This window comes from Cibotium barometz, chromosome 46, assembly GCF_041138505.1.
Source record: "Cibotium barometz isolate CiBa-2024 chromosome 46, ASM4113850v1, whole genome shotgun sequence".
Classification (NCBI taxonomy): Eukaryota; Viridiplantae; Streptophyta; class Polypodiopsida; order Cyatheales; family Cibotiaceae; genus Cibotium; species Cibotium barometz.
In genome coordinates, this window is record NC_141091.1 from 27,068,776 (window position 1) to 27,088,779 (window position 20,004).

At 47.7% G+C, this 20,004-nt stretch overlaps 1 protein-coding gene across 2 annotated transcripts in view; it reads right to left on the reverse strand.

Moving 5' to 3' along the window:
* LOC147612080 (uncharacterized) overlaps positions 1-20,004 on the reverse strand; it is a 108,345-nt gene that overhangs the window by 12,441 nt on the left and 75,900 nt on the right. For both annotated transcript variants that reach the window (XM_086783947.1, XM_086783946.1), the window contains exon 11: positions 19,711-19,765. In XM_086783947.1, the coding sequence (XP_086640073.1) occupies positions 19,711-19,765 (55 nt within the window). The remainder of the gene's footprint in view (positions 1-19,710; positions 19,766-20,004) is intronic.

Here is a 20,004-nt window from a genome sequence, read left to right on the forward strand (position 1 = left end):
AGAGACACATCCCTGGGAAGGGGTGTGGCTCTTGAGTCAACGGTTATGTCCTTTGGACTTAGGGGTGTGCCTTTTAATGAATAGACATGTCCTTTGATAGTGACCCATGTGTAAGGGTGTGACCCTTCACAGGTGTCCTTTCAGTTAATAAGGGATTAATGAGTAATTAAGAAGAGATTAAGAGAGTTAGTCACAATCGTGACAAACCCTGCTTGGACCCCTCGGCGGCACCTCTCATCCGCGCTCTCCATAAGCTTCCCTTTCGGCGTCGATCGTGTTCTGGCCGCCTTTCCTGGGAGGACTCCAGTGTAGCCCCTCTGCTCTCTGTGGTCGAGTGTGCTCGTCGCCCTCTTCAGAGAGCCGCGTAGATGGTCTTGTAGCTCACGACACCAGCGTGGCTGGGACGTTGAGCGAGTTGTAATGTTAACTATTAGTAGGATCTCTCTCCCGGAAAAAAAAAAAAAAAGATGCTGAATGGATGCAGCTCTCCGATCGTCCGAAAGACTCTTAAAGGTCTTCCGAGCAAGAACTATGTGTGCACATCTTTCGCATCCTGACCACTGCATATAACGAGATGCACCAAGTGGCCGACCAGTCTCATCCCTAATGAGCTCGTTCCACATAATAGATTGTCGGTCAGCCTCATCCAAAGACCTAGGAGGCCTTTGTCGCAAAAACGATCTCATGCTTCTCCATGCTCTGACAATGGCTGCAATAAGAGGGGAAGATGGTGCCCTGAAATCAGCCTCTGTGAACAAAAAACGTGAGCTGGGCATCCAGTCTCTCTTGACCCTGGGTATACATCCGGAAATCTAAGACAAGAAAAAATCCTTCCAAGGCTCAGTGCCTAGTAGGAAACATCTGACCACAAGTTTGCAAAGCAACGCCCTGCACTGAACATCCGGATCAATAATATTCAAGTCCCCCCTCTCGTTTGGGCTAAATAACTCTGAGCCAAGCTACCCTGGCATGAGTGTCTGAGGTGCCATCCAAACCTGACCAAAGAAAATTGTGGATCAATCTCCGCAATTGGCCAATGCACCAACAAGATGCAATAAACCAAGCTGACGCAAGCAATACGTGATTAGCCACCAAAGCTCTGGAAGCTAAATCTAATCTCCTGGAGCTTCTATGGATACTCATAAGTACCAGAGCAAACTGCTGTGCAGGATAAACATCAATCCCAACTTGGCATCCCAAATATCTAGCAGTGCATCCTCTACAAATCCAAGTAAAACCATGCTCTGCACCCCAAGCCACTCTCGGTGAATCACTAACCCAAAAACCAACAGTTTTGTGTCAATTAAAGAGTTCCCCTGCGGCCAAACAAAACTCCTCTAGTGCTACCCGGAAGGAACATAAGCATATATGTGAAGCTTCCAAGAACATGGCTGTGTGATCAGCTAACTCAGAGTCAACCAATTCCTCTTGACTACGAAGAGGCAACCTCAATCCCGAAATACCAGCAATGGAGCAGCGAAAGATGCTCATGGCCTCTACAACTATGATATATAATAATGGGGCTAAAGGGCAGCCCTGCCATACTAAGCGAGAAATATGAAATTGCTCTCCTCTATCACCGCAAGCGAGCACTCTACTGTGGGCATCACGATACATGCATGAAACTCCCTTGATCCATCTCTGAGAGAAGCCCATATGGCTAAGAGTACCCTCAAGGAAGTCCCAATCCACTTTATCATAGGCCTTCTCAAAATCCAAGAGCAGAATGGCTAAGGGCTGATTGCTCGCTTTAGCCCATTCGAGGGCCTCCCAAAACGAGAAAATGTTATCAAAGACGCTCTTGCCGTGTAAGAATCCATTCTGAGTATCATGAATGACATCCTGCAAAATTGGCTGCAATCTGATGCTCACTGCCTTAGCAAGAATCTTATAGGCAGTCCCAAGTAAGGTGATAGGTCTCCACTAGCCAATCAATGTCTTATCCCCACTCTTAGGAATAAGAGTGAAATCACTGGTACACATGGGCCTGGGCTGATGATGGGTCTTTGAACTTCTCGTCAAATTAGTGCCACTTTTGGAATCTCTGGTACAGGGACTTGGGCTGATGATGGGTCTTTGAACTTCTCATTAAATGGCCTCTTACTGAATCATTTAAAGGGCCAATACTCCCACTAGTACGTGCTTGCTCACATAATTGGAAGATAACATCATCGGCACCCTCTTCTAGACATAAGCATGGTGCTTTAAGTCACATCCTGGGTGCATTTTCATGCATACATGTAACTTTATCAATCATGTGTATATGGTTTTGTCGATTGTATGGCTGGGCATAATGCTAGAGTTAAACATTTGTGTATTGAGAAGTTTAGGAGCCAAGGGGGTAGAGGGTTAAACCCGCCCTTGGTGCAATAGGGGGAATGGTTTGGTCTATGGTGATGCAAGCCTGACCCCACCTTCTCATGTCTTGGTGGTTGATGATATAAAACAAAATTAGAAAAAGAACAAGAAACTCCCCAAGGGTACTCCTCCAAGCAAAATACTTCTATCTTCCTCACCAAGGACGGTGAGCACTCTAGTGGTTAGCCACCAAGGGTGCCCACACACCTGGACTGTCCACCAAGATGCAACATGGACTGTCCACCAAGATGCAACCTAGACTGTCCACCAATGTGGACTGTCCACTGCAAAGCGTGACTGGTGAGTCAACGGAGGCGCCAAGCATGGATCATCAAGTGGAGACACACCACCACACAAGGGGGTGCATTGAAGGCTCTAACGGCACCAACTGACACTCCACCACATCTCCACAGATTGACACTCCACCGCATCTTCAGAGATAGGAGATTCCACCTATTTCTTGCACACCTTGCAAGAAGTTCACAATTGACTTTATTTTATTTTATTTTTTCAGAAAGGAGACTTCTATTAGGTATGAAAAATTTTACAAAAAGGAGATTTCACACCAAGCGAGGTGGAGATCTCAACCAATCAGGAGCCCTCTGCTGCCAATGGGTCCCGAATGAGAGGATGTGAAAAAGATACCAATGTCCCACTCTCATAAACTAGGCGCGCTTCCTCTCCGCAGCCCTCGAAGATCCCTGGATTCTGGCCCAGGTAGCCATAATGGTGTGAATAATATCACTCCAAATCCTGCAAAGACACTGAGAAACAAGAACAATAGTACCCTCAATGGTCTCAGTGCATCTAGCCTTCCAGACATTCCAGGCCGAGATGCTAGCAATAATCTCCCAAGAATTGTCTAACCTCTGCGCCAGAGGGACAAAGTGTTAAAGTGGTAAATCCTGAAGACAACACTGCCGAGCAACTCCTTGCCTAACCATAATGGCCAAGCACCTGTCAATCCCCTCGAACCTCAGCTGAGGCCCAGATTGTGTCAACCAAATGATAGAACCAAAAGAAATGATAGCATCCCTCTTAATCCTACCAAAGATGTGTGCAATCGTAGACCAAACCCTCTGTGCTTCCCTGCATTCCCATAAACAATGGTAAACTGACTCCAAAACTCCTGCACATCTAGGGCATGCTGGGCAAGCATTGGTAACAGACCACCACTGATTGGTGGCCAGACCACCATGAAGGGAAACCAAGATAAAGGAGGAAATTTGTGGCTTCCTATAAGAGTGCCACAATCTCCGCCAAAATGCCCTCTGAATGGCAATCGAAATGCCGTAAGAATCCCAATGGGGTCTAAGAGTAGGGACACTCTGAATGTGTCCCAAGATAAGATGTCTAGCATTCCACACCGTATGACTGAAAAAAGGCATACTTTTCAAAGGATTACAAGCATCCTTCCACTCCCACTCACCAAGGTCACAAGGCAAATGTCTAATAGGGCAGCCACCATACAACCAAAGGCTAACACTCTTTGTGATCATCCCGCCGGGGGGGGGTGTCAACAAAGACGTGCTTCCCTAACCTGCCAACAACTCTGACTGGACAAATCTGGGGACCCTTAATAAGGTCCTGCACATCACATCTCTCTAGCTGCCATCCATCCTGTACAGATAAAAAGAACGGGTACATCATACTCCCTAGGCAAGGAGATACCCATAACCTGAAGAGGAACACCTGTCCCAGAGAAAACCCCAAACCAAGAATGATGACGGCCATCAAAGAAAGATCCAGTAATCCAGTGGTTAGGAATGACTGCATCAATCTGTGCAATCCTCCGGCTAGAACCTCTCAAATGCTGCGTGATATCCAGTCTCTGCACCTTTGTAAGACTCTGAAACCTCTTCCAAGCTAGCACTGTGGGGCATAGGGTCTCCCAACCAGCCCAGAGAATATGAATAGCTTCCCCAAGAGGCCTACCATGCACATCTAAGATCAAATCATTCCACAGAATGGGCTGCCGGTTAGCTTCCTCTGCTGAACGCGAAGGGGATGTGTACCAAAAAACTCCTCAGGCAGTCCTAGGCGCGTAGGACGGACCTAGCCAGGGGGGACATGGGAAAGCGGTGAACTGCGTCTGAAAAAAAAAAGTGTGAGCTGAGAGTCCAGTCACCTCCGCGAACAGGGATACACTTCGTGATCTGCTGCATGAGAAAGTCCTTCCACGGCTTAGTGCCTGGAAGAAAGACCCTAACAACAAGCTTACAGAGCAAAGCCTTACATTGCACCTCGCGGTCAATGATATTCAATCCCCCTTCCTGCTTAGGCCTGATAATGGTTTCCCAAGCAACTCTGGCCCTAGTGTGTGCATTTCCATCAAGCCCTGACCAAAGAAAGTTCCGAATAAGGCGACGAAGTTGGCCAATGCAGCCCTTACGAAAAATCCAACACGAAGCCATAAACCAAGACGTGGCTAGCAAAACTTGGCTAACCACCAAAGCTCTCGAGGGGAAGTCGAGCTTCCTTCTACTCCAGTGATGAAGTTTGCTTTTAATGCTTAAGAGCACTGGAGCAAACTGTTGTGCAGGGGGGAGATGTCAACGCCCACCTGACAACCAAGGTATTTGGCAGAGCATCCTCTTTCAATTCAAGTAAAACCAACATCTGTACCCCAATCTGCAAGAGGAGAATAACTGATCCAAAAACCAACTGATTTATGCCAATTCATGGTAGCTCCTGCTGCCAAACAAAAGGCCTCCAAGGCTGTCCGGAAAGCACATAAACAAGCATGTGAAGCCTCAAGGAACAATGCCGTATCATCTGCTAACTCAGAATCCAAAAACTCTTCCTCTATGCATAAAGGCAGCCTGCGACCCACAACACCAGGTGCAGCCCGAAGAAACTTGCTCATAGCCTCAGCTACAATGAGGTACAGTAAAGGGGCGAGGGGACAGCCCTGCCTCACCACACGGGAAATCTGAAAACGCTCGCCGCGCCCCCCACAAGCTAAGACAGTGCTATGAGCCTCCCTGTATAGGCAGGACACCCCTCTGATCCAGTTTTGGGAAAACCCCATATGTGCCATAGTGCCCTCCAAAAAATCCCAATCCACTCTGTCGTAAGCTTTTTCAAAATCAAGCAAAAGAATGGCAAGAGGCTGTTGACTAGACTTTGCCCACTCGACAGCTTCCCAAAAAGAAAAGATGTTATCAAATATACTCCTTCCTTGGAGGAATCCATTCTGTGTATCATGGATAGTCCTTTGGAGAATCCGCTACAACCATATACTCAAGGCTTTAGCTAAGATCTTATATGCAGATCCAAGGAGAGTGATGGCCCTCCATTGTTTAATGTCACTCTTGTCCCCACTCTTGGGGATAAGGTGACTCAGCCCCTCCGTGAGGTAAGGCGGCATCATACCCGACAGCCACATTTCCTGAAGGCAATAGTGATAGCATCTCCAATATGATCCCAAAAAAGAATAAAGGCGGCGGGAGAAAGACCATCATCCCCTGGGCATGAACCACTGGAAAGAGCATGTAGTGCGTGAAGGAATTCATCCTTCAAGAAAGGGGCATCCAGGGAAAAGAACACATAGCATCTGTAATGAGCTTGGGCATGCACTCACAGACTTTCTGCCATGCCACATCTCTCAGAGGAGAGGGCACCTCTGCAGTCAACAAAGACCGATAAAAATCTGAAGCAATACCCCTTACCTTGTCAGGCTCAATCTGAACCTCACCCTCTGAATCCTGCAAATACCTCATAGGATCCCTACTATGGGAAGGTCTAAGTGCTGAAAAAAACTTTTTGTTGGATCTGCCACTAAGTCCAAAAAGCCTCGTTCGCATGAAATGCAAACTCAGCCCTCCTGTCCATGGCAAACTATAGCTCCACTCTAACTGTGGTGAAGAGGTCTGTAATCCAAGACGCATGTGGATGCTTTTCATGTTCCCTCTGAAGAGCAGCAATCCTACGCCTAATAGCTCTCTCCTTGTCCAGAGCCTCCTTCTTCTTAGACAAGGCAACGCTATGATAATGATGGCTGGTCCTCTCAAGAGCCAGCGCAATATTATGACGAGGATCAGGACCATCACAAGATCTCCATATCTCTCTGATCTCAAGGGAGATGTCAGTATCTAGATAAAGAGAGTCAAGGATACGGACACGGGGAGAGGCCAAGCAAGCCCCAGGCTCCCCTAGACACAAAACGACGGGGCAATGATCGGATTCGGTGGTGCCAAACATAATAGAAAAGGTGCCTCCTCTGTCCAGGGACCAACCATCCACATAAAATCTGTCCAGACGTACAAAGATGCTCTCAACCCCGCTCCTACAGTTATACCAAGAGAAAGATAAAGAATTTGGCCTTCTCTGGAAGTCATCCTCAGTCCAGCAATCCCTGCCAAAGAAAGAGAGTGTGAACCTCTCCCATGAGGCTCGCTCCAAAGGGTGTAAACCCTCTTCGCGTCCACCCTTCTTGTCAGAAGGTTGCTCAACCATATTGAAGTCTCCTCCCACTATCCAATGATCAACCTGGGGAATGACATTTGTAATGGTGTCCCAAAAGGCCACCCTTTCACCTCTCACGTTAGGTGCATAAATATTCAAGTTTCCCACTTTCTGACCCTCATGCATGAAAAAGATCCACTGCGCTCTAGCAGGGATGATAACACCGTGCCCAATAACATGAGGCATAACAGATGCTGCCACTGAAATGCAAACACCCCCTCTAGTCCCAACAGCCGAGGACCAGAAGGTGTGGCTAGAAAGCATCTTACCAGTTTTGCCACACTCAGATCTATCCAATTTGTGTTCCTGCAACAAAAGTATATCCATAGACCCTCCCGTAACAGCAGGGTGAAGCTGGTCCTTCTAGAACGCGCTTCCTACCACGGGTGGGAAGCCCTCCAAGGCCCTGAACATTCCATGAGACGATTCTCATGGAAGAGAAGAGGGTTTGACCCCCCGATCTAAGAAGACAATGGGCAGCCTGAGGACGCCTCTCATAATGCTGGAGGACGGGATAATCCACAGGGCAAAGTCCACTGACATGCCCTTGTCCGGGGCCCTGGACAATACCTGCATATTTGCGAGGCCTCCTGCTGCGACCCCGAGCCCGAGGGGAAATCTCGAGCAAAGTGACCCTGTTGGTGACAAACACGGCACTGATCGGGTTTACCTGCTATCGGAAATTCCGGACACGGAATCACCTGCCTCTATAGCTGTCCCTCCAACAGCCTTGGAAAAACTAACACCAATGGGGGCACCACCAGCCACCGGCTGGAAGACTTCTCTCACGGTTCACCACACCACCCACACTAGAAAGACAGCACAAAACAGGGGCACCATAATCAAAGTAAACACCCCGCAATTAAATTCCCGGTCAACACTTTATACAAGCTTCTTCCCACACAGAAGCTTTACTCACACAACCATACAAACACTCTGGCTTGGATTTACTGCCAAGGGAATTCAACCACGGCCTCACTGCCTCTGGAATTACAACCTTGCGTCTGACAACCAAGCCTCTTCAACCATGAACACATCAACACTTTTTAACCTGTTCTGCTCTCGCCAGCTCTGCTCAGCCAGGTGTCGTAGGCGACCACCTCCCTGTCTTCAAAAAACCCAAGTCGGCACCTCTACTCTCTACACTGCACTGATTCTTCTGGTTCGCAGGAGTCGGTACCACCAGCCCCACTACTGCTCCAACAGCTCACCAAAGCTTTTCAGCTAGGCGACTTCCCAGCCAGTCACCTGTAGCCACGCTTGCACAACACCTTCCTTCAACCTGCATCCGGCGCCCTTCACACGCCAGCCTCAGTCCTTCCAGTGGCGGCTCCCCTCTGTCTTCGCCAGCCACTCTTCTCTCCTCCCACTACATCCAGCAGCGGTCCCACCACACGTAGGCACCACTTCCTTCATTCCAACCTGCAGTCGATGTCGTCCACCTCTCTTCAGCAGTTGCAGCGAACGCTTCAAAACCCAACGCAAGGCTTCTACCCTGCGCCTGCGTGCTGCGCCAACCACACCAGAAAGAACCCGGCCACTCTCTCTCTCTTCAGAGGGCGCCCCACCAGCAACCCTCAACTTCCTCTGCAGCCCATCACTTCTGTGTGTGTCGCCAGCACCTACGCCAACATCAGAGCCCTCTTCAGCTCCCTCTTCTCCGTTTGCTCTCCCACGCTCACCAAAGAAGTCTCTCTTCCTACAAGGCGGCAACCCTCCATACTTTTCTCTTCGCCAACCTTCTAGGCGTTGTGCTGGCAAAGGCGTTGGCTGCAAAGCAAGCGGCCATGTGGCTTTTTTTCTACTGGCCACGTGAATGTATATTTTTTAAAAAGGCCTAAAATATGGCCACCATCCAATTCAGCATATTCCTTCCATCCAATGCTTTTGCGCCATCTCCATCCTACCATGCATACGCCCATCCAAACTTGACATTTCACACCATCTACAAGGCAACGATGGCCCCTTCAATTATTAATTGCCCCCCATGCTTCCACACACCTTCAAATACAACCTGCTAGTGCCCATTTATTTGGGACGCGTACACATTCAAGCGACCGAACGGCTGATATCATCTCCAGCAGATCACGCTCCGGACAAACCTGTACAAGCCTATAGCAAAACCATCCACCCTGTACATCTGCCAAGGCATTTCAGGGCAAAGCCTTTATACATGCCATGCATCCATATGTACACAAGCCCAAAACACCTTTCAAATTTTTGCCTGACATACTTTGCCAACCCCCCCGTCTGCTAGAGCATTTATGCTCAGCAACAAAAAGATAAAGTCCAATAGCTATCCACCAGGATCAAAAGGAAACTGCTGTAACTCACCATCCCATTTCCCAGCATCTATGAAACACAATGGCTGCATCATTACATACCAAACATCAACCATATGTGCCACAAAATCATTTGAGAACACTTCACCCACAACAAACCTCCTTGTCTTCAAAACCTGTGGCATTGCAACATCTAGCAACCAATTCATCAATACCAGTGAAGGCCAGGTTCCAACATTTTGACCTTTATGCACACAAAAATCCAGATCCTTTCCAACAGCAGTGTCCACAAGCACTTCCAACTCAACTGGTTCAGAATCTTTGTCATCCATGGACTTTGCCTTTAGCATTTCAGCAACACGCAAAGAAGCCTTAGTTACACTCTCCACCATGTTTGCATCCATGTCCATCTCTGGCTCCTGTTCATCAAGGCTAGCAACTTCCCACATATCATCCTCAAGCACAATACTCACATCACAACGCTCTTCATCAGACAAATCTACATGCATACCTTCTTGAATGTTGCCAACCCCCCTAGTATCATCGTCCAAAGACTCCCCAGCACATAATGCATCAAATGGAAAAACATCCACATCATTCATTGCAGGTACCATACCACCATCAAGCTGTCCAAGAAAATCCGTAACAATAGGATCTTCCTCCATGCTCTCCACATCTGCATTGCAAACCGTCTTCACTTCACCACAAGTCTCTGCCCCATCCTCCTCCCTTGTAGAATCTGGCAAAGAATCATCCTCAAAGCATTCTGTATCCAACTCCTCTTCCTTCTTATCATCAGCCAATCCCAAGGCATCATCCTCTTTGCTTTCCTGTGGATGCATGTCATCCAGATCCGAATGCAAATGATCTTCAATAGAACATTCCAAATCACTGTTATGGACAGCCATGACGTCCCAATCCAAAGAAGAATCCACTGGCAACTCCTCATCTGCAAAAGTCTCAAACCTTGACCTAGATTCCTCATCCTGCTTTTCATCCACCTTCACATGCTTTAAAGACTTTGGAAAAAAATCAGAAGGCATATAGAACATCCCCCTTTGCACCTGTATAGGCCTTTGAGGTTCCTGTCTAATCAAACTTTGCATAGGACTCTTATCCACCCCAACCAAATTTACATGCATATCCCTTGCAGACACAACACCTTCATACGGATAAATACCCATCTCCATCTGCTTCAAAATCTTGCCTTCCTTTTCCCTAGCAACCCTAACTGCATCATCAAATGACTTGGGATTCTTCAACTCAACCCTGACCTTCAAATGAGGTAGCAAACCATCAATAAACAAGCTCTTCTTCAGAAACATAGGAGGAACTTCCTACTTCAATGTCGTACACCACTTACCCCACAAACATGTAAATACCTTCACAAAATTGTCCAGTAATTGCCCATGGACCTGCTTCAAGATGCTCAACTGCTGCCAAAGCACACTAGGCTCCTCCGCTTGTTGAAAATGCTCCAAAAGGCCTTCTTTCAACTTGTCTAAGGTCAAAACACCATGTAGCTCATATGCCGCATCCTGTGCTTCAAAATCCTTAAGCCAGCTTCGGGCATCTTCCTTCAAGAAAATCTTTACTAGCCTCAAAACCTGCTCTTCATCTGTAACATGATTGCTAATGCATGCCAACTCCATTTGCTCCAAGAAGTCGAACACATCTTCACCCTTCTTGCCATGAAGTTCTGAATAAGACCACATCATAAAAATCTGCAACAATCCCTGAGCTCTCCTCAGAGCTCTCCTCAGTGGGGGCACCGGAAAGCTGTCGGAAATTCCGGACACGGAATCACCTGCCTCTATAGCTGTCCCTCCAATAGCCTTGGAAACACTAACACCAACGGGGGCACCACCATCCACCGGCTGAAACACTTCTCTCACGGTTCACCACACCACCCACACTAGAAAGACAGCACAAAACAGGGGCACCATAATCAAAGCAAACACCCAGCAATTAAATTCCCAGTCAACACTTCATACAAGCTTCTTCCCACACAGAAGCTTTACTCACACAACCATACAAACACTTTGGCTTGGATTTACTGCCAAGGGAATTTAACCACGGCCTCACTGCCTCTAGAATTACAACCTTGCGTCTGACAACCAAGCCTCTTCAACCATGAACACATCAACACTTTAACCTGTTCTGCTCTCGCCAGCTCTGCTCAGCCAGGTGTCGTAGGTGACCACCTCCATGTCTTCAAAAAACCCAAGTCGGCACCTCTACTCTCTGCACTGCACTCATTCTTCTGGTTCGCAGGAGTCGGTACCACCAGTCCCACTACTGCTCCAACAGCTCACCAAAGCTTTTCAACTGGCGACTTCCCAGCCAGTCGCCTGTAGCCACGCTTGCACAACACCTTCCTTCAACATGCATCCGGCGCCCTTCACACGCCAGCCTCAGTCCTTCCAGTGGCGGCTCCCCTCTGTCTTCGCCAGCCACTCTTCTCTCCTCCCACTACATCCAGCAGCGGTCCCACCACACGTAGACACCACTTCCTTCATTCCAACCTGCAGTCGACGTCGCCCACCTCTCTTCAGCAGTTGCAGCGAACGCTTCAAAACCCAACGCAAGGCTTCTCCCCTGCGCCTGCGTGCTGCGCCAACTACACCAGAAAGAACCCGACCACTCTCTCTCTCTCCAGAGGGCGCCCCACCAGCAACCCTCAACTTCCTCTGCAGCCCATCACTTCTGTGTGTGTCGCCAGCAACTACGCCAACATCAAAGCCCTCTTCAGCTCCCTCTTCTCTATTCGCTCTCCCACGCTCACCAGAGAAGTCTCTCTTCCTACAAGGCGGCAACCCTCCATACTTTTCTCTTCGCCAACCTTCTAGGCGTTGTGCTGGCAAAGGCGTCGGCTGCAAAGCAAGCGGCCATGTGGCTTTTTTTCTGCTGGCCACGTGAATGTATATTTTTTAAAAGGCCTAAAATATGGCCACCATCCAATTCAGCATATTCTTCCATCCAATGCTTTTGCACCATCTCTATCCTACCATGCATACGCCCATCCAAACTTGACATTTCACACCATCTACAAGGCAACGTTGGCCCCTTCAATTATTAATTGCCCCCCATGCTTCCACACACCTTCAAATACAACCTGCTAGTGCCCATTTATTTGGGACGCGTACACATTCAAGCGACCGAACGGCTGATATCATCTCCAGCAGATCACGCTCCGGACAAACCTGTACAAGCCTATAGCAAAACCATCCACCCTGTACATCTGCCAAGGCATTTCAGGGCAAAGCCTTTATACATGCCATGCATCCATATGTACACAAGCCCAAAACACCTTTCAAATTTTTGCCTGACATACTTTGCCAACCCCCCCGTCTGCTAGAGCATTTATGCTCAGCAACAAAAAGATAAAGTCCAATAGCTATCCACCAAGATCAAAAGGAAACTGCTGTAACTCACCATCCCATTTCCCAGCATCTATGAAACACAATGGCTGCATCATTACATACCAAACATCAACCATATGTGCCACAAAATCATTTGAGAACACTTCACCCACAACAAACCTCCTTGTCTTCAAAACCTGTGGCATTGCAACATCTAGCAACCAATTCATCAATACCAGTGAAGGCCAGGTTCCAACATTTTGACCTTTATGCACACAAAAATCCAGATCCTTTCCAACAGCAGTGTCCACAAGCACTTCCAACTCAACTGGTTCAGAATCTTTGTCATCCATGGACTTTGCCTTTAGCATTTCAGCAACACGCAAAGAAGCCTTAGTTACACTCTCCACCATGTTTGCATCCATGTCCATCTCTGGCTCCTGTTCATCAAGGCTAGCAACTTCCCACATATCATCCTCAAGCACAATACTCACATCACAACGCTCTTCATCAGACAAATCTACATGCATACCTTCTTGAATGTTGCCAACCCCCCTAGTATCATCGTCCAAAGACTCCCCAGCACATAATGCATCAAATGGAAAAACATCCACATCATTCATTGCAGGTACCATACCACCATCAAGCTGTCCAAGAAAATCCGTAACAATAGGATCTTCCTCCATGCTCTCCACATCTGCATTGCAAACCGTCTTCACTTCACCACAAGTCTCTGCCCCATCTCCTCCCTTGTAGAATCTGGCAAAGAATCATCCTCAAAGCATTCTGTATCCAACTCCTCTTCCTTCTTATCATCAGCCAATCCCAAGGCATCATCCTCTTTGCTTTCCTGTGGATGCATGTCATCCAGATCCGAATGCAAATGATCTTCAATAGAACATTCCAAATCACTGTTATGGACAGCCATGACGTCCCAATCCAAAGAAGAATCCACTGGCAACTCCTCATCTGCAAAAGTCTCAAACCTTGACCTAGATTCCTCATCCTGCTTTTCATCCACCTTCACATGCTTTAAAGACTTTGGAAAAAAATCAGAAGGCATATAGAACATCCCCCTTTGCACCTGTATAGGCCTTTGAGGTTCCTGTCTAATCAAACTTTGCATAGGACTCTTATACACCCCAACCAAATTTACATGCATATCCCTTGCAGACACAACACCTTCATACGGATAAATACCCATCTCCATCTGCTTCAAAATCTTGCCTTCCTTTTCCCTAGCAACCCTAACTGCATCATCAAATGACTTGGGATTCTTCAACTCAACCCTGACCTTCAAATGAGGTAGCAAACCATCAATAAACAAGCTCTTCTTCAGAAACATAGGAGGAACTTCCTACTTCAATGTCGTACACCACTTACCCCACAAACATGTAAATACCTTCACAAAATTGTCCAGTAATTGCCCATGGACCTGCTTCAAGATGCTCAACTGCTGCCAAAGCACACTAGGCTCCTCCGCTTGTTGAAAATGCTCCAAAAGGCCTTCTTTCAACTTGTCTAAGGTCAAAACACCATGTAGCTCATATGCCGCATCCTGTGCTTCAAAATCCTTAAGCCAGCTTCGGGCATCTTCATTCAAGAAAATCTTTACTAGCCTCAAAACCTGCTCTTCATCTGTAACATGATTGCTAATGCATGCCAACTCCATTTGCTCCAAGAAGTCAAACACATCTTCACCCTTCTTGCCATGAAGTTCTGGATAAGACCACATCATAAAAATCTGCAACAATCCCTGAGCTCTCCTCAGTGGGGGCACCGGAAAGCTGTCGGAAATTCCGGACACGGAATCACCTACCTCTATAGCTGTCCCTCCAACAGCCTTGGAAACACTAACACCAACGGGGGCACCACCAGCCACCGGCTGAAACACTTCTCTCACGGTTCACCACACCACCCACACTAGAAAGACAGCACAAAACAGGGGCACCATAATCAAAGTAAACACCCAGCAATTAAATTCCCAGTCAACACTTCATACAAGCTTCTTCCCACACAGAAGCTTTACTCACACAACCATACAAACACTCTGGGGCTTGGATTTACTGCCAAGGGAATTCAACCACGGCCTCACTGCCTCTGGAATTACAACCTTGCGTCTGACAACCAAGCCTCTTCAACCATGAACACATCAACACTTTAACCTGTTCTGCTCTCGCCAGCTCTGCTCAGCCAGGTGTCGTAGGCGACCACCTCCCTGTCTTCAAAAAACCCAAGTCGGCACCTCTACTCTCTGCACTGCACTCATTCTTCTGGTTCGCAGGAGTCGGTACCACCAGCCCCACTACTGCTCCAACAGCTCACCAAAGCTTTTCAGCTAGGCGACTTCCCAGCCAGTCGCCTGTAGCCACGCTTGCACAACACCTTCCTTCAACATGCATTCGGCGCCCTTCACACGCCAGCCTCAGTCCTTCCAGTGGCGGCTCCCCTCTGTCTTCGCCAGCCACTCTTCTCTCCTCCCACTACATCCAGCAGCGGTCCCACCACACGTAGACACCACTTCCTTCATTCCAACCTGCAGTCGACGTCGCCCACCTCTCTTCAGCAGTTGCAGCGAACGCTTCAAAACCCAACGCAAGGCTTCTCCCCTGCGCCTGCGTGCTGCGCCAACTACACCAGAAAGAACCCGACCACTCTCTCTCTCTCCAGAGGGCGCCCCACCAGCAACCCTCAACTTCCTCTGCAGCCCATCACTTCTGTGTGTGTCGCCAGCAACTACGCCAACATCAAAGCCCTCTTCAGCTCCCTCTTCTCTGTTCGCTCTCCCACGCTCACCAGAGAAGTCTCTCTTCCTACAAGGCGGCAACCCTCCATACTTTTCTCTTCGCCAACCTTCTAGGCGTTGTGCTGGCAAAGGCGTCGGCTGCAAAGCAAGCGGCCATGTGGCTTTTTTTCTGCTGGCCACGTGAATGTATATTTTTTAAAAGGCCTAAAATATGGCCACCATCCAATTCAGCATATTCTTCCATCCAATGCTTTTGCACCATCTCTATCCTACCATGCATACGCCCATCCAAACTTGACATTTCACACCATCTACAAGGCAACGTTGGCCCCTTCAATTATTAATTGCCCCCCATGCTTCCACACACCTTCAAATACAACCTGCTAGTGCCCATTTATTTGGGACGCATACACATTCAAGCGACCGAACAGCTGATATCATCTCCAGCAGACCACGCTCCGGACAAACCTGTACAAGCCTATAGCAAAACCATCCACCCTGTACATCTGCCAAGGCATTTCAGGGCAAAGCCTTTATACATGCCATGCATCCATATGTACACAAGCCCAAAACACCTTTCAAATTTTTGCCTGACAGCTGCAATCTCCATACGTTGCTTCAAAAGACCACTAGGGCCCGGAAGCAAAACATAGTCCTCAAAAAGCTCACAGTCATGGGCAAGAACCATGACCCTGGGGATAGCATCCGCCCAGGCAGTAACCACCTCGGCAGAAGATGTCGGCAAAGCGTGGAGGGGGAGCACTTGAAGAACCAGCCCAAAGGCGGACCCGATGGCCTCTAGCATAGGCCGATATGCGCGAGGAAGACCTGGGAATCTGAGAGTAATTGGGAAACAGTTCCGGTCTTCCTCAACAAGGTCAAAATAGCTGGAGTAGGGAAGAAAAAAAACCTTCCTCGGGCCCAATGGCAAAGGGCTGCCCTTCAAAACCTCTGAGATTGCGTCCTCGGAATCAAAATTCACCTAGAAGAAACCTCTTCCAAGCAACCTGACATCTCGAAATTGTGGAGCGAGGTCGGAAGGCAGAGCCGCCAGGACCCAATCCCGAGCCTGGAGACGGGAAGGGTGATATCCAAAGATTCTGGCAATGAGGATCGTTTTGGAGTCTTTCTCGATTTCAGCAAGGAGGACCGCGAGCTCGTCTTCGGAAAAAACAATGGTTCGCCCGGCCGAGGGAGAATGATTAGCCATGATGCTAATCGAAAAAGAAGGCCGACTTGAACCCAGATGAGGAGCAACTGATTTTATTTTAGTTCCTTGTTCAAATCATGTGGAAGCCTCTTGTGGAGATCCCTAGACAAGGGCAACAAAGCGACCGACAAAAGAGCACTTTCAGAACCATCAAACCATTCCTCAAAAGCTCACTACCAATCGGTCTGGCTCTGATAACAATGTAAGGACCACGTCTTGCAAAACCACCTATCGTTAGCTTTCTCACTCAGGAACACAAGGAACCTCACATCTACCTCACCAACCAACCCTAGAGCTCATTAGGATCACCCCCGAGCTGGGGGTCTAGAGGCGTCTAGAGACATAAACACATGCACTAAGCACCCACGACCATACCACTAGTACACACCCCTCAGGTTTCATTGCAAAAGTATTAGCTGCCAAGCAACGAGTCCAGGATGGAATGATTGATCATTGATCCCCCCTTCGCCCCCTTCAACTAAGCCATAGAACTAACTTATATAGTGACCCTATAAACATATGCTATAATTAGCCTAATGGCTCTATTAACCACTAAACCTCCCCTTTATATGCATCTTTGTTTCCCTCCTGTAATGTAATCTCCCTCCAAGATTGGCCAGCCATGGAGGGAGCACGCCTCTTTGCACCTTTCCTCTGTAGGGGGCTGAAATCTACTTTTGGACAGTTGATAATCTTTTGACTCTACTCTTCGCAAAAAAAGGTGCTGTTTGAATGTTTTCAAGGCTACAACTCATTGGTCTTGAGCCTTTCAACTTGGATAATGACCTATGGGGCCCAGATGTATCACATCATATGGGGTGCTGTTTGATACAACAACTAGATTCTCATCTTTCACAGATTAAAAGGCATCAATCTGCTAGTTATCTCAAGACATCTAGAGCTTCATTTTGGAAGAGGTAAAATGCAAGTAACGTTACCTATTTTCCAGAAATGAAACTTCTATTAAGTACGAAAAAATATACAAAAGGGAGACTTCAAACCAAACAAGGGAGAACTTTTAACCAATTAGGTGCCTTGTGCTTCCAGCAAGGTCTCATATGTGTCGTAGTGAGAAAGATGCCATAATTCCACTCTCATAAACTGGCAGCACTTACTCTCCACGGCCCTGGAAGATCCCTGGATTCTGGCCCAAGTGGCCATGAGGGTGTGGATGATATCACTCTAAATCCTGCAAATGCACTATGACTCATAAATCAAAGTGCTTACAATGGCCACAGTGCATGTGGCCTTCCAAATGTGCTAGCCTGCAGTGCTAGCAAATAATCTCCCATGCACTATCCAACTTGTGTGCTGGTCCCTGTCGTTCCCCTTATAATTGAGCTGTGGGTGTCAGCCAAATGATAGCATGAAAAGAAATGTAAGCATCCTTCCAAGGAGATCCTTGCACTCCCATAAGCAATGGTATATTGTCTCTGAAGCTCCTGCACATCTTGGGGATGCTGGGCTAAACCGATGACTGATCTCCATTGGTTGGTGGCGAAGCCACCATGTAGAGAAAGCCAAATAAAGGAGGATATATGTGTCCTCTGAGAATGCCACAACCTCCTCCCAATGAGGTCTAGGAGTAGGGACTCTCTGAATGTATCCCAAGACAAGATACATGGTGTTCCACACAGTATAACTAAAGTAAGGCATGCTTTTCATCAGGTTGGTAATCCCTCCACACCCACTCACCGGGGTCCAAATGCAAATACTTAATAGGGCATCCGCCATGCAACAAAAGGCTCCATGCATCTGTGATCATCCTTGAAGGCAGGATCAATATAACAGTACTTTCCTACTCGGCCAACAACTCTCACGGGACACACCATCCACCATGCAACTAAAGGCTCCAAGCATCTAGGGACGCACCATCGAGCCCTTGGGTGATATCCTTCATGTCAAATCTCTCCAAATACCATCCATCTTGTACAGAGAAAAAGACTGGTACGTCATCTCTCCCGGCACGGGGAGGTTCATAACCTATAGAGGTACACCTGCCCCCCAGAAAGCTCCAGAACACAAGTGATGAAGCCCTTCCAAGAAGGTCCCTGTGAGCTAGTGGTTGGTTATGGCAGCATCAATCTGCACAATCCTCTGACTAGTGCCCCTTAGATAATGCGTAAGGACCTCTCTCTGATCCTCCGTGAGGCTTTTAAGCCTCTTTCAATCCAGCACTGCGGGAAAGAGAGTCTCCAAGCCACCCCCCCACTTAATATGCATAGCTGCCCCAAGAGGTCTACCATACTCATCCAAAATCAAGTCATTCCACATAGCGGGCTGTCTGTTAGCCTCCTTGACTGACCACGGAGGTATGTGAACCAAGAACCTCCTCATGCAATCCCAAGCCCAAAGAAGGGATCTAACCAAAGGGGAGGATGGGGACCGATGCTCTGCCTCCGAGAGGATAAAATGCAAGCTGTATATCTAGCCACAGTACACCTCGTAACTTGCTGGATGACAAAGTCCTTCCATGGCTCAATGCCAAGAAAAAATCCTCTGAAAATCATCTTACAAAGCAACACGTAACATTGGGGTCAGGCCTAGTTGCAATCTCTATACATTGCTTTAACGGACCATTAGGTCCCAGAAGCAGCACCTCAATAAGCTCACTGTCACGAGCAAGCACCATAACCTTGGGGACAGCGTCTGTTCATGGGCTTGGAGACAGTTGGATGTGACCTCCTCCCCCCCATGCTTCCCACCTTCCCCTGCCTCGCCCTTTTCTGCCTGCTTTCCTCTTCCCTCTGCTGCCCACCTTTCCCCTCTGCTGCCCACCAGTGGCCCCCTCTGCTGTGCCTTCCCTTTTCTTCCTTCTTGCTGCCCTGCCTTGGCCTGCTGCCTGGCCTTGGTTTTGGGCCTTCCCCCTACTCTTCCCGTTTAGTCTCAACGTCGGAAAGTTTTTCTAGTGTTCAAGTCAGCCTTTTTCACTCAAGTTAGTATCATGCCCCCCCACCCCCCCCCCCCCCCCCCCCCCCCCGGCCGGCCTTGGTGGGCTTAACCAAAGAGACTATAGACAAAACATGGGAGATGGAAAAGATATTTCCTTTAAAAATCCATGAAGATTCACAAGCACAGGCAGTATACACATCTATAGGCACCCTACAGTTTGTGCCAACTCTCAGCTCTATAATATGCATGGCATTGGAAAAAGTTTGGCATCTTACTTCATTGCATGCAGAAATTAATGAAATTTTACATCAATTTCAAGGTTTATGTGAATTACAAATAGTTATAAGAAAATTGCATGTAACAATATAAAGTAAGGAAGTGTAACTTGCTTACCAATAGCTAGTGCCACAGGACTAAGACTATGCCGCTGAGCTATTTCCACGTAAGCCTGCATTTAAAAACTTAAGAATGATAAATTGACTACCAATGAGTTATTAAATCAACTATTCTAGACCTGCTGGAAAAAATAATAAAAAGAATCTCGTCAGAAAGTATTAAGTGATTGGAATGTCAGGTAAAAACAAAACATAATACACAACACAACTTTCCTTGAATGCATGAGAGTATGACTGATAAAAGGATTTGAAGAGCTAGAAAGTAGACACGACAATTGCACGACTCTTAAAA